This window comes from Morone saxatilis, unplaced genomic scaffold, assembly GCF_004916995.1.
Source record: "Morone saxatilis isolate NCDOM2014 unplaced genomic scaffold, NCSU_SB_2.0 Contig9, whole genome shotgun sequence".
Taxonomy (NCBI): domain Eukaryota; kingdom Metazoa; phylum Chordata; class Actinopteri; family Moronidae; genus Morone; species Morone saxatilis.
This window is the reverse complement of record NW_023340268.1, coordinates 21,905,292-21,919,229: the sequence shown is the minus strand read 5'-3', so window position 1 is coordinate 21,919,229 and position 13,938 is coordinate 21,905,292. Positions and strand designations below refer to the sequence as shown.

Genomic DNA, 13,938 nt, shown 5'->3' with positions numbered 1-13,938 from the left:
CCATATTAACTATTGTCTGCTTGTACAGTTACCAGTGCAGGTGCCCCTGCTGGCTCAGTGGTACATTAAACACCCCCACTCAGAGGCTTTGAGACTTAAATCACTGTGATATCAGTTTTGACTTTTGTTTTTCGGTTGGACTTGATTAAAGACATGATTGTGAGTTGGCTCTGAAATATAGGTAGCTTTGCCTCCAGATGAGACAAACAGCCCGCATGAATGAACATCTCTTATTCATTTCCCTTTTATTCCCATGCAGGCAGCCGTGTCGTGTACTGCTTCTATCAAACAATGACACACAGTAATGAAACACATGCACAGAGAGAAAACACTGCGTACGACATTTGACCACAAGTCAGCTCTGAGATGCGTCTGAGGGAAGTGAAAGCCGCAGAGCAGCTGAAGGCCTGAGCTGAATAAGTGAGAGGATCACCAGCTGCTTTTACAAGCTACATGCTGCAGCTTTCATGGCCAAGATACTGCTGCATGAATTAGAATGCACACTCACACAGTGGAGACGACACAAAAATACACCCATCAATCAAGTGAACATCTTCTCATGGAAGTGGATCCAGAGGCAGATTTATTGATTTGGGGGTTTCTAGACAAACTCTGGCATGGGACCTCCATTGTGCCTCATTTTCACCCTTTTTCACCCATGAGAATGTTGGTATAGACAGTCGTATTAGAAGTAAAACTATTACGAACAAACTCAAAAAGTCCTGCATTCAAAACTTATGACGCAAAAAGATTGGATATTTTTATATATATTAAAATTGGTTATAACAAGAGAAACCGTATTTTGTAAAAGTTTCTTGCTATAATGTGATAAGTTTGTATTTTGAAATGTGAAAATATCTTGTTAAGATGTGACAAACATCTTGTTATATCAAGCAACTTTTCATGTTATAACATTACTTATACTATTTATCTTGTTATAGCGTAAAACATTTCATGTTTAAGACAAGTTTCTTGTTATAACATGACAACTTTTAATGAAGGGGAGTTACTAATATCCATGGCTGAAATAACTTACAGTACCTTGCTTTCACCGACATCCTGACATTAATTTACTCAGGTGAGGAGCTTTATTTGAATTTGATAATTTTATGCTCTTTATATTTATATTCCTGGTCATTTCCATGTTAACATTTTTGTTATAAAATGTTGAAATATAATGTTAAAATTAGTTACAATTTTCAGTTTTTTATCCAAACATCATCGTAAATCTGTAGCTGTTAGGGGTCCCAGACAGTTGTCTGCCCCGCCTAATGGTTATCTGCCGATGAGTGTATGCATGCTGAGAAATTGACCAAGACATTTCGGTTTTTCGGATTTATTTGCACTGGAAATCCAGATCTTTGCAAGTAAAAAGCATGTAAACTTTCAGAGGGAGCAAGAAGCAAAAAAAAAGGATAAACACATGTTTACCAGTTACATTATTTTACAATGCAAAAACTAAGCAGTTTGGTTTTATGGTGGTTACAGTCTTGGGACCTCTTTGATAAATTATTAGAATTCAAAAGCGTGAGTGCTTTCAGTTGTTGTGTGTACAATAGACTGCCATTGTACACACAACAAAATGTTTGTTGTACTGATGCTCAAAGAAGTACAGTAGAAATTGACTGAAACAAATCCTCGACAGTGCAAAATCCAAGCCCTTTCATCAACACCAAGCGTCTCTGGAATGTTCTCTGAGTCTCGTTTTAATGTCTGTTGGGAGGCTCTGCTCACAGCAAGCCGTATACATGTTTTTTTTAATCTTCCACCAATGTTTCCTTAATTTCTGTCCTGTCCAATAACACCAAGGAAGGTCATAGGTGAGGCTGCTCTGAGCTCTGGTCACTGTCGTGGCTGTCCTCTTCGGTCGCCGGCCTTGGCGAGCTGGCAGAGCGCTGCAGTCCTACTAACTCTGAGAACTCAGACGGCAGTAATGTCCCTTTTTTCACATTGACCAGTTCTTTCTCCCGAGCTGCTGCCCCCTGCTGGCCTCCCTTCACACGCTTCCACTTCATTCTCCTGTTCTGGAACCACACCTTCACCTGAGAGGAAACACAAAGCAGTAAGACATTGTTCTGAGGCTGCACAGTTCATTAAAATCTTATCAAAATATGGCCATGTAATATGCAGGTAAAATGTGTAACAAACAGCATTATAATAAGGTGCTGTAGTTCTGAAGATGCCCACATTTTGAATAATTAACTAGCTTGCAAGTAATGTGGATTAGCTAGCTAGTTAGCTAGTGTTTTGCTCTGTAGACAAACGATATTTTCTCAGACTTGGCAAAACTCTTCCACACCCAAAGAAGACTACTGCTTTCACATGTTGTGTAGAAACCCCTCAGGGATCTTAAACTGACCTTTATATTGTGCCCCTGGTGGTAGAACTTTATCAGCCTATGGCTTACACAGTACACAGTAATCTTGAAAATGAAGTTTAACACATAGATTTATAGATAAATGCCAACTGTTAATCAGCAGTGACATAACACAATTGATGATTTGATGATGTAATGGCAAAGTACATACAGGAACACAATCCTTTACTCACACTGTCCAACTCATTACCCTTGCACACACATGCGAGAATAAAAAATATTATGACAAATCCTATCCACACCCTTAAAAACTGGAGCTCCTTCCTCCCACATTTTCATATCTAATCTCACACCAACTCCAAATGCAGCACTGTGCAGAAATAATGTGTCTTCTCAAGTGTATACCCATGCAGGAGTGCAGCTGGCTGACATCTTGGCTAATTTTTATTCTCCTCTGGGTGTGAGTATACTGGTGGGAGCCAGTGATTAGATGAGTGGTGTGGTGTAGCGGTTAGTATCAAGGCTTCGTACTGTATTTCCACATAGGCAGATATGTGCTGATGCATGAGTCACAGTGACCTGCTGGCCCGTCCTTCCTTGACTCCACAGCTTATTTAGTATCTGTGTCTCTCATAGTGATGAATAAGCTGCTGCCTAAAACGGGGACATCCAATTTGGACCAATGAGATACACCCCCAATTCCTCTTCTGACTTCTTGTCCAGTCCCACCTCCTTAAACTCTCACTGCTCCCTACACCACCCTCTCCCTCGTTCTTACAGCACCAATCTGTACCACCCCTCACTCATATTAACAGACAAACACACACCTTTTAACCCCCCTCCTGTCCATCCCTGGGCAATTTGCTCTCCCAGCGGTCTTATCCTGTAATATTTTTTTTAGGTAGTGCTGCATGGTGGCCTACCACACCGTCTCTGGGAGTTAAGTTTACAGAGTAAACACTCATTTTCTCGTAAACAGCTTGGTGCTACCCCAAAAACCCACATGTGCTGTAGTTTTAAAGAGGCATTTAGATAAGGAACTGCAACAACATCAGCAGGTCTCAACTCAGCTTACACTGGCCTAATATCGTTGAATTAATGATTTAGTAATAAATAGTAAATAATAAAATCATATTTTCATAAATGAAGAGAAGCTAGCTCATCAGACTACAGATACTATACTATACTAACTATAGATCAGAACAGTAGCAGGTCATTGTATTGTGGATGTGTTTTTAGGGTACACCAAAGTGTATTTCCTTATACCTCTTTTTATGCACATTTTAAATTAAAAACATTAAGGCCAGAGGTTGGAGTCGAACCCATGGCAGCTGCGGCAAGCAAACCATAGCTAACAGGAGAGAGATTACAGGACTGTGGACCAATCATCTTAAAGGTCCAGTGTGTAGCATTTAGAGGTATCTTGCAGTATAGTTGCAGATTACAACGCCCTCACCCTTGCATTCCAAGCGTGAAGGCGAAACTCGTGAAAGGTCCCTCTCCCTCTGTAGAAAAAAATTATTCATTCTATAGTAACAAACACACAACAATTCTTATTTTCAGGTGATTATAGACTAATGAAAAGATACTTATGAATATTGTATTCCATTTCTGACATTAAATCATCCTAAATGTTACACAGTGGACCTTTAAGCTTCCTATTGCCCAACTATTTCCACAAACTACACACCAACTTTGTCTTTTAGCTATTTGGTGTTGGGAAGGCAGTGTACAGTGGGTTTATCAGAGCTTTTTTGCTAAAAACAGCTGCTTGCTGCTGGAAACAAGGTTGAGTAAAGAAGTAAGAGTGAACCAAAGCAGTAAAATTGTAGGTAGTAAAACCAAAACAATTGTCAGTATATTGCTTTTTGCAGCTTTAAGTTTTTGGTCATGAAAAGGCCATGTGAAGAGGATGTATTTAATGACAGAAATACTCTGTCAAAAAAAACAACCCAATTCAACATGAGTTATAAATCTTTACAGTAGGTGGGAAGAAGAGGCTTTAAAATGACATTAAGGATCCAGAATCAACCCTCTCATGCACAGATTTATTGGACTACTATTGGGGGCGTTTGGAGAAGCAGCCAATGTGAGGGGGAGTGTTGAGGGACTTGGCTCCAGACAGGAAGACCTAAATCCTGGGTGAGTTGTCCTGGCTGTTGCCTGAGCCAAAACACTGATTGGTTCTAGCCAACAGACCTCTAAATGCACTGTAGTTGTGGGGGTGCTGAGACTGCGGGGTTGTTGTTGGACAGAAGTGCTGGACTCGCTTCAAACCTATACAAAGACATTTACAGGACAATGTAAAGCTAAAGTACTAAAGATTTAGGTCACTGGAAGCAAATTCTTAAGATAAAGCTTCACTTTAAAAGATCTTTCTGTACAAATCCAACCAGGCTCAATAATAACGTGAGGCAGAGAAAAGGAAGTCCGTCACTGAGAAACCACAGATTCACTATATTATTTCATTAGCCAGAGTAGTGTTTTTGTACAAAACATCTACAATATACTTGTATACTACAACTCTGCTGAGCAAAATCTACCCCACTGTATTAGAGTTGAATGTTTTTCCCATTTTACCGACATGTTTATGTTCAGTGCCTGAATTGGACCAAAAAAGCTGCTACTACCTTAATTCAACAGAACCCTAACCCTACCCCTAACCTCAACAGAACCCTAACCCTAATCCTGTGGCTGTTTTTAGAACGTTTGGTCCAGTGCCTGAATTGGACAGAAACAAACAGTCGTATATAAATGTAATTTCTAGGAAACTGGGCTGACTGAAAACATTAAACAATGACCCCTCAAACCCCAAAAGTTATGTCCTATAGGCATGGGATGATATGAAAATCTCATGTCACAATTATCTTGGCCAAAATAATTTCAATACATGATAATCATGAAAATATACTTCATACTTTTAAAATGGTACTAAAACATACTGGAATCACTCTACCTTACATATTGTTAAGAAACATATATTTATTGTATCACAGATACAACCTTTATTTTGGAATCTATACTATTTCCACACCTCCGGGTTGAACTGTTTTTTGGGGGGATGCAACAGGCCAGCAGAACCTTCAGCCATGGTGACAGGATCAGGATATTGGAATAACTGGAAAGATGTGGGCTCCCTCTTGTCCCCTTAATAAATCAGGAAACCGATATAGGACTGTAAGCCATGTGAGGATATTCACGATCATCATTCACAATGATAAATTGTGTTTATTATCGCAAGACGTGATAATATTGTATATCGTCCCATCCCTACCTAGTACTATACCAAAACATGGATTTTGTGTACCATTACACCCCTATCACACACTGATTTCCATATTGTATGTAAATGAATTGGAACCAGTGGTTACCTGGGAGATGGGGAAAAAGACATTCAGAAATCTGAAACAATGGCCTTACAAAATTGTCAGCATTGTACTGAGTGCTTGCAAAACTTGCACTCCACTTCATAGTAGACTACTGAACATTAGTTCATCCTTTGTTTTAAATTCATAACTTCTTCTATAAAGCATGATTATTATGATTGTTCACATTCTTAAAAATTCAAATAATAACCACACACAATTCCAGTGATGAAGTCATCATTAAATCATCATTTCCCTACATACTAAACTGTAATATCCTACCTCTGTAATATTAGCTCAGTAACACTGAAAGCAGAAATGACATCCAGTGGACACACTAACTACTTTCCAGAAATACACCGAAGCAGTCATCTGACTCTTTTCACGGTGACTGTTCACACACAACTGTTTCCAAACACTTTTAACCCCCAAAATGAGCAACAGCAGGCCGTGCCTGTGTCTACATCTACACCACCGCTAACGTCATACAAATGTTTCTTTGTGAGCATTACAGTAAGAGAACCATCTGGACTGTGACACAGCATCAGAAAGTCACTTCACAGACACCGAGAGCACGCTGACATTTCAAAGAGTCTCTGCGGTTTGGAATCGATTAGCCTCAGAGCATTAGCATGACATGTCCAACCGTTTGCTAATGTCAAAACACTAAGGGTTTTTTCTCCTGTGAAGTCTTTAATAGGAGCCATACATCAACATCACAGAGTAATGGATGTCATTGTGCTTGAGGATTCTTTTAGAGCGTTTAGATTACAATTATAGCAATTATTATTATTAATTGTTTGATGTTGCTCTTTTGTGCTAGTGATAAGCTGTTCCTGGTGAAACAAAAGCTCTATCATTGCAGGGACCCTTTCTGTTATGTTGTCAGACACTTAGAATAACAATCTGAGCGTCAGTGGCAACTTGTAGTGAATGTACTTTGATGGGTAGATTTGTCCCCAAGGATTAGCTAAAGTTGCCACAGCCATTGTATTGTATTTTCATATCTAACTCTGTGAATTAAGGGTTTATTTTGACCAAACCACAGTGATTGTTGGAAAGACTGAACTAAAATAACACTCACTCTTTGTTAAATTGTGTTTTACAAATATCTCCGGGGGTGAAATGACTAGTTTCGTCAATGGAGTTTGGTCAGCCGTAGAGCCCATTGTTTCGATCTGAGTTGCTGCTGTAGTGTACGGAAGAGGATTAGGGCCACAAAAAAAAAGTTGGAATTCTCAGTTTAAAGTTTAAACTACTGATGAGATGTCTGAACAAAAACAAACAATCAGAGTAATCAGACAAACTGATATTAATCATTTGATCTGACCCTGGGTTAAGAATTTTCCATAATTTCACAATAAAACAGCACTACTGCATTTAATATCATTCTACTTTTATTTAAAGTACAAATTTCCCTTTTATCAGATGAGATAATATATGAAGTTTACTTAATAAGAGTATCAAAGTACTTCTTCTAATCACACATTTTATGAAGACTAAAAGTGTAAAAGCCTTGTTCTCAAAACAAAGGAGGACATTACAGCAGTGATTTATTACCTCCCTGGACATTTCTTCTGGATCTCTGCTTAAAAAAGCTATCTGTAACTCTCCAGAGTCCAACTATGACTCAAGTGTTTGTCAGTGAGACCTGTCGATTTTGTTGCAGTACTAATGGATGCCAAAGGATGTTAATAAAAGTCATGGCCCATTTAATCCCCCTTTAATTGTATTTCATGACTTGGAGCACATTAGCTAGTATGGCTGTTTATTGTGCTGCTCCTGTTTCTTTGCCCTCACAATGATTCAAAGTCACTCAGCAGGTACCGTACTTGTCGTTCCGTGAGGTCGAGGTTGACAGCTATTTCGTAGCGTCTCAGTCTTGTCAAATAGTTGTGGTGTGCAAACTCTGACTCCAGTTCCCGGATCTGTTCTTTGGTGAAGGCTGTGCGCTCCTTCCTGGGCTTGCTGTTCATGTCTGACTTATAGCTCCCGTCTTGGGACTCTGAAATGAAAAACAGAACATTTTCCAGCCACAGCTGAGTCTCCAAAAGAGAGGGGGAGGAAGAACAAAAAAAATGGGGGGAGGGGGGGGATTAGAGGGGTTTGATAAACTGCAGGGGCCCATCTGAAACCAAAATAATATGAAAGCAGAACAATTAGGATTGCCAATCACCTTTTATTGTGGAGATCTTGGGGTTGTAGCCTGCATTATTCAACCCAAGGAGGTAGTTTGCTTCCAGTTGGCTCCATTCAGTATTTTACTGTCAGTAAAACTATTGTTTGGGATTAATGCTGTCATTTTAGCACCAAAATGTCTGGAAAGCCTTATCAGAGGAAATCTACAATACGGGATAGTTCCTGTTTATTACAACTAGGGTTTTGTAGTTTTAAGCATTATTTTGATTGGTCATGATGCCACTCTACTCATCAAAGTAATTGCAGGCAGTCAGATGAGCTAACAGTTAACAGATTATCTCATTTCACACATATCACTTTACCCACGTGAGCGCATCCAGAATCTCTTATTGCACAAGAAAACTGTGTGCCCGGCTAAGCTGCAGTAAATGGTAAATGGTAAATGGACCTGTACTTGTATAGCACCTTTCTAGTCTTCCGACCACTCAAAGCGCTTTTACACTACGTGACACATTCGCCACACATTCACTCAGTGATGGCAAAGTCCATCAAACAGAAACTAACACATTCATACACATTCACACACTGATGCACAGCATCAGGAGCAATTTGGGGTTCAGTATCTTGCTCAAGGATTACCTTTTTTTTTGCGCGACACGGGCTGGGGAGAGTCGGGATCGAGACCAAACAACTTTCCAATTAGTGGACGACCCGCTCTGCCTCTGAGCCACAGCTGCCCCAGGTACCTTCAATAAAAATACCTTTTTGTCATTACTGCTGAAATGTTTATTATATCCTGACAGTAGTACATGAGACAGATAATCTGTGAAAAACAACCAATCAGAGCCAAGAAAGATAGAAAGACGCTTTGGTTTGGGGGCTTGAAGATAGCTGATTGTTGGGTCTCATTCCCAGCATCTGTATTTGATTACCAGGGAATAATCAATTCTCTGCCCTGATTGGTTGCTTTTGTTCAGGCCCGGTGGATTAGAAGAGGACTTCACTGACTAGGGATGTCACAAGAGCCGATGCTTCGGTGCAAAGTCGATGCCAAAATATAGGAAAAAGTTTTTCTACAGTACCGAAGGTACAGAGGATGCAATTCTTTCAGACCTGACCTACGACAAAGATCCTCAGGGGAGCACAAGACAATGTTGCTCATTGAATTGTAAGTGTGACACGGTTCAGTGCAACTTCAATTCCGTCTTGGTGTTACTGCTGACAAAAAAATTGTTTTTTAGTGATGGATTCTAAACATTTGATGTGTAGCAGTGAAGTGTTTTTCAGTTACTTCAGTTAGTTTTGTAATTTATCACTTTATACAGGAGTTTTTTTTATCCACTAAAAACGTTTTGCACCAGTATTGCAATCTACATGATACAGTTGTTGCAAGTAATCGACTGCTGTGTGTAAACTCAAATTATAACTTGAACCCTGTACAGTAGGCAGTGTCAAACAAAAGTAGAACAAAACAGAGATTTGAATACAGTACAAGGAAGTTGCGATGTTGCGAGTACTGCAAAATCAACCAATCCCCATTAATTCTGCACCACCTTGCAATTTTGTCAATCACACTTTTACGCAAATCTGACCAGTTGTAGATTCCTGTGCCAAAGGTGTTGAGCCATACATGCCCAAACTCACTTCCTTGTTTCTAGTTGTGATGTGAAGATGCAGAAATTTGTGATGCGAACATATCACATCAACTCTCCAAACAGTGCATTCTTATTCTCACTGGAACAAGTTGCTTTTGATATTTATTGAATTATACAATAGAGAACAACTTTTTTTGTAATTTTCACTTTCTCCCATAAATTAATTGAAAAATAAATGCCTAAAAACACTGTAACATGCATCACAATTTTTAAGAAAAGCTTTCATGAAATGAGGCATTTTAGGCCGCAAAAGTCCCCAAAGAAGCCCAGAAAATCCTGAAGGGACTGAACATCTAAACAAATTGACCAGTAAGGCTTGCACGATGACAAAACCTTTCATTCTGGTGGCATTTGCAAATTTACTGACACAGTAATTAGGTTTTGAAGCATGAATGAAATGTTTTTGGTGAGTTACACTGGATGCTTTAGAATAAAGTGAAAAGCCACATGTTAATATAAATTTTAAGAGGCACTTTTCAGCCCTGCTCGACTTTTCATAATGCACATAAACACTAAGCTTTTCCCCGATTGTTCATGCTTTAAGAGTGAAATCATATTTTCCCCGCTTACATTGTCTGTCAGTGCGAGCATATTACAAGCATCCCTTTTATGTATTTGTGGTCAGCGAATGGTGAAAACGAACGGAGCATTTTGAAAGCAATCTCTCATAGTGCGAAAACACTGAATAATAATTTCTACACTATTCTCCAGTCCGCGCCGTATAAATCCAGCTGACATTTCATTAGTCGTGTAAATGTGGGATGTGCTGACAAACCACCAGGAAAGAGACACTGTGTGCCGTAATGTGAGACTCCAGACACCCAGCGAATTGCACAAAGAAACTGACCATTGGCGGTTTTGTGTCATATTTTCCTTTTGTCATGTTGTTTCATTCAGTGCAATTAATTACTTAAAAATTTGTTTTCAGTCATTCAGAAATCAGTTTAGTTGATAAATAGGGAGCTAATTTTTTTCAGTTTCACCATCCGCACAGACTGCTCTTTGAAAGATCAATAACTACGTATATTTCATCATCACTAGATTCTTTTTTAAAGAACATCAAGTCCAGAGTAAACTCTAAAAGTGCTGTGGCTTCTGTGAGTGCCAGTGAAGTTAGAGTTAGGAAATTGGATTTGGGTTAGGCCTCTGGCAGCTTCAGCACATCCTTTCGAAGTGTTCAGTCTGTCAGTCAAAGCGTCCCCTCTCCTGGCCGGGGACGACGGCTCCAGGGGAATTGGAAAGTTCTCGACATGGCAGAGCTGCTTGTCGGCGTGGCTAAATGATGCAGATACGGTGCCTGCTTTTAAATCTCGCAAATGGATCCTGGAGCTTGTGTGCTCTCTTGTGCCCTTTTTTACCATTCATGGGAAGCATATGTGTGTAGATGTAGAACTTTCACATTGATGCCAAGTTCAGTCTTATGCTGTCAATAGTGACCTGCACTTTCAGCATCACCTGAACTATTCCACCATCGAGTCCAGGAAAACAGATTAATTTATTCAGCTTCCATTGTAGACACTGAGGTCATGACCGTATCACATGATCTTCATCAGCAGATGAAATTTGCTCAGTAATTGAATCATAATTTCCATTTCTTCTGATTGCTTTTGGGCTTCTTGTCCATATTGGCTTAAGGGGGTTAGGGTTATGTTGGCTGTACATTAACATATACTGTATTATAAGCTATATAAATGCCATTCCACACTATATTATAGACCCAATCTGTTATAATAAATAAATTAAATAATTAATAAATAAAGGACTATGTATTTCCCCACAATGTTTATATTCCAGATAGTGTGGAGAAGGCTTAGAAACTGCCTTTAGGCCTTCATGCTGGGAAATGAAATTTACAGAATAGTATAATTGAATAAAATATATTTACATTTTTTTCACGTTTTCCCGTGTATTTTATATTTTATATACTGTGACTGGAAAGGTAGCTCCCTGTTGGGATGTACTTGTTGTGCCAGTTTTGATAGCCTATAATTAACGCCACCTGTGTATGTCTGTTGTGAAATTGCCAGAGTACATGCTGAAGAAGGACATCTTGACTAGAATGTCCATGTAATATCAAAAAGTAAAATTGGAGTGCTGACCCAGTGTTTCATTTTATGATTTAACACAGTGGCTCCTAACCTGGGGGTCACCAAAAATATAAAATATACACAATAGGCCTTTATCTCAGTATTTTATTCATTTTTGTGAAGAAAACAAGATGAAGTTTCAGTTATTATTTAAGATATAAACTCTGAAGATGTGAACACAAGCTATAATGACAGAGCTTTCACTCTCTGATAAACAGCCTCATCCTGCAAAATACACTGTGAAAACAACCAAAGAGATAGAACTGAGAAGAAAACACTTCATTTGTCAAAAAAAAAACTATTAAGTATGGATAATGATGAAAAATACATGATAGATACTCTGTATAAATATATTTTAGGAAGACTCATCTCTGATCAATATTCACAGGAAACAATCTGCTCAAAATTCATCCAAATCGCTTGTTTTACAAACTTCCTGCAGTTACTGTGTTCACTTTTTGGGTTCATTGTTCAGTTTATTAGTTGTTCTCTACTCTTATTGTTGAAATATGTAATTTAGTCAGTTTACTCAATGATAGAAAGGGGGTCCCTTAAAGAAAAAGGTTGGGAACCACTGCTTTAACACATTTAGGCTCCAGCACCCAATCCTGAAAGTTTAAATGGGACTTGAGCGCGTTGTGCCTGATTTCTTTTAAACTTGTATGATAAAAATTTTTAGAAGCTTTTTTTGTGTTGGGTGATGACTAGCGACTTTTTATAATCCTGTCTATGGGGCACCCCAGTAGCCTACGTTGTACTTACTCAGGCCAAGTCACTCCTGCAGCATGTCACACAAAATCCTCACCTTTAAATATCAACCATCGCCAACACTGGAAGTTAGAGTTTGGTGGCACAAACTTAATCTTAGAATTCACTGTCATTTTTTGTCAGTTGCTAGTTATGTGTGCTGACTGGTATCATTAACTTTGTCTATCTAGAATGCAAGCGCACCTCAGGTTTTAACTACAGACATGTATTTGTCCATTGTTCTATATTATAATATAGATGGATGAAGTACTAAATAAATATATGATACAGTTGTATTTTATTTGTACTAAAGTAACTTTTTAAATTTCTTACCAAGAGAAACACAAATTAACTAAAGAAGCTTTTAAGAGGAAAAGGATGGATTAAACATAGTGTTTATACTCACTACTACTACTAAGCATGACTGATATTACATGATTGTATTGTATAAGGCATATGGTCACGTCTAACACTGATCTTTTAGTTTATTGATGTTCTAAAACATCTTGTGCATATTTAATTCATTTATATTTAATTTAGTATTAAAGCTGTTAATATTATTGAAATTAATTTAAAATTATTAAAGAATTTTTTTATTAAAAAAAATATAAAATGTTGTTCTTTAGATTTAAATTTTACTCAAAGCAATGTTTTGTCTATCGTCATTATTACAAATTTGCCTTTGCTATTACATATTTACAAATGTAAATATGTAATAGCAAAGGCTTAACTTTATAATGTAAAATAATTGTTGCATGAGCACTCCTGTCAGTGTCAGTAATGTACGATCAGTCAGTCTGAGATGAATCTCTTTGGAGGACAGTGAAAATTAAGCTGTGAGCTCTATAAAATAATAAATTTTTTGGTGAAATTGTTTAAAACAAAATGCATTATGGACTTACCTGAGCTATCATTCTTGCCTTTACTGATCCTTCTCTCAGGGTCCTCTGAAGACAGACTCTGCCGGCCATATTCCCCAGACACACAGGACGCCCCTGTGCAGTCACCACTGCCCAGACCGGAGTTGGTGCTGCACAGGTTTGGGCCCCCTGGGCACAGTTCTGGGGCCGTGGCCTCAAGCGGGGGCAGACAGACGCTGTGCCGAGCGTTAGGTGAGGGCATCTGCAGGGGGACGGGCCAGCCGGGCGGGTGCTGAGGGTGGAGGGGGTGCTGCTGGGGCAGGTGGCCTCGGTGGGCCGGACCGCTGAACACTCCATTGTCCTCTCCTCCAGAGTAGCTGTAGGGGGGTGAGGAGCTGGGTAGATCCAGGTAGGAGACGTGGTCGCTCCGGCCATGCAAGGTCAGCGGCGATTGGGTGATGGCGGGGTGCAGGCCCTGGGCTGGGGCGTGAGGGCTGCGTAGACAACCGAACAGAGACTGATCCATGGTGTGGGGAGTCCTCAAACCCCCACTCCTGCCTGTCAGTTTCAACCAGAAACTCTCCACACAACAGGCAAGAAGAGAGGAGAAGGAGTCAGGGATGTGGGCAGCCTAAGTCCCAGTTCTCCTTTGCAACCCCTCTCAGCTCCAGACTTCCAGACCCCCCTAATTCCCAAAGAAAGCCGGTTGAAGGAAGGCAGAGATGGTGGCGTTGAAAGAAAAGGCCTCTGGTAATCCTGAGCACGCAG

The 13,938-nt window shown here is 39.5% G+C and overlaps 2 protein-coding genes across 2 annotated transcripts in view; one reads left to right on the top strand and one right to left on the bottom strand.

Annotated features, from left to right (window-relative positions):
• Positions 1-1,320: 1,320 nt before the first annotated feature.
• On the bottom strand, positions 1,321-13,932 carry LOC118342852 (homeobox protein MOX-2-like). The gene is made up of 3 exons (XM_035681513.1): positions 13,213-13,932; positions 7,515-7,687; positions 1,321-2,042 (listed from the first exon to the last, which is right to left on the bottom strand). Exons 1-3 carry the CDS (start codon positions 13,694-13,696, stop codon positions 1,815-1,817), a joined length of 885 nt encoding a protein of 294 aa, XP_035537406.1. The 5' UTR covers positions 13,697-13,932; the 3' UTR covers positions 1,321-1,814.
• The window catches only part of si:ch211-57n23.4 (immunoglobulin superfamily DCC subclass member 3), a 52,827-nt gene continuing 52,583 nt past the window's right edge, over positions 13,695-13,938 (top strand). Inside the window, exon 1 of the mRNA XM_035681011.1 lies at positions 13,695-13,763. Coding sequence (XP_035536904.1) covers positions 13,695-13,763 — 69 coding nt within the window. The remainder of the gene's footprint in view (positions 13,764-13,938) is intronic.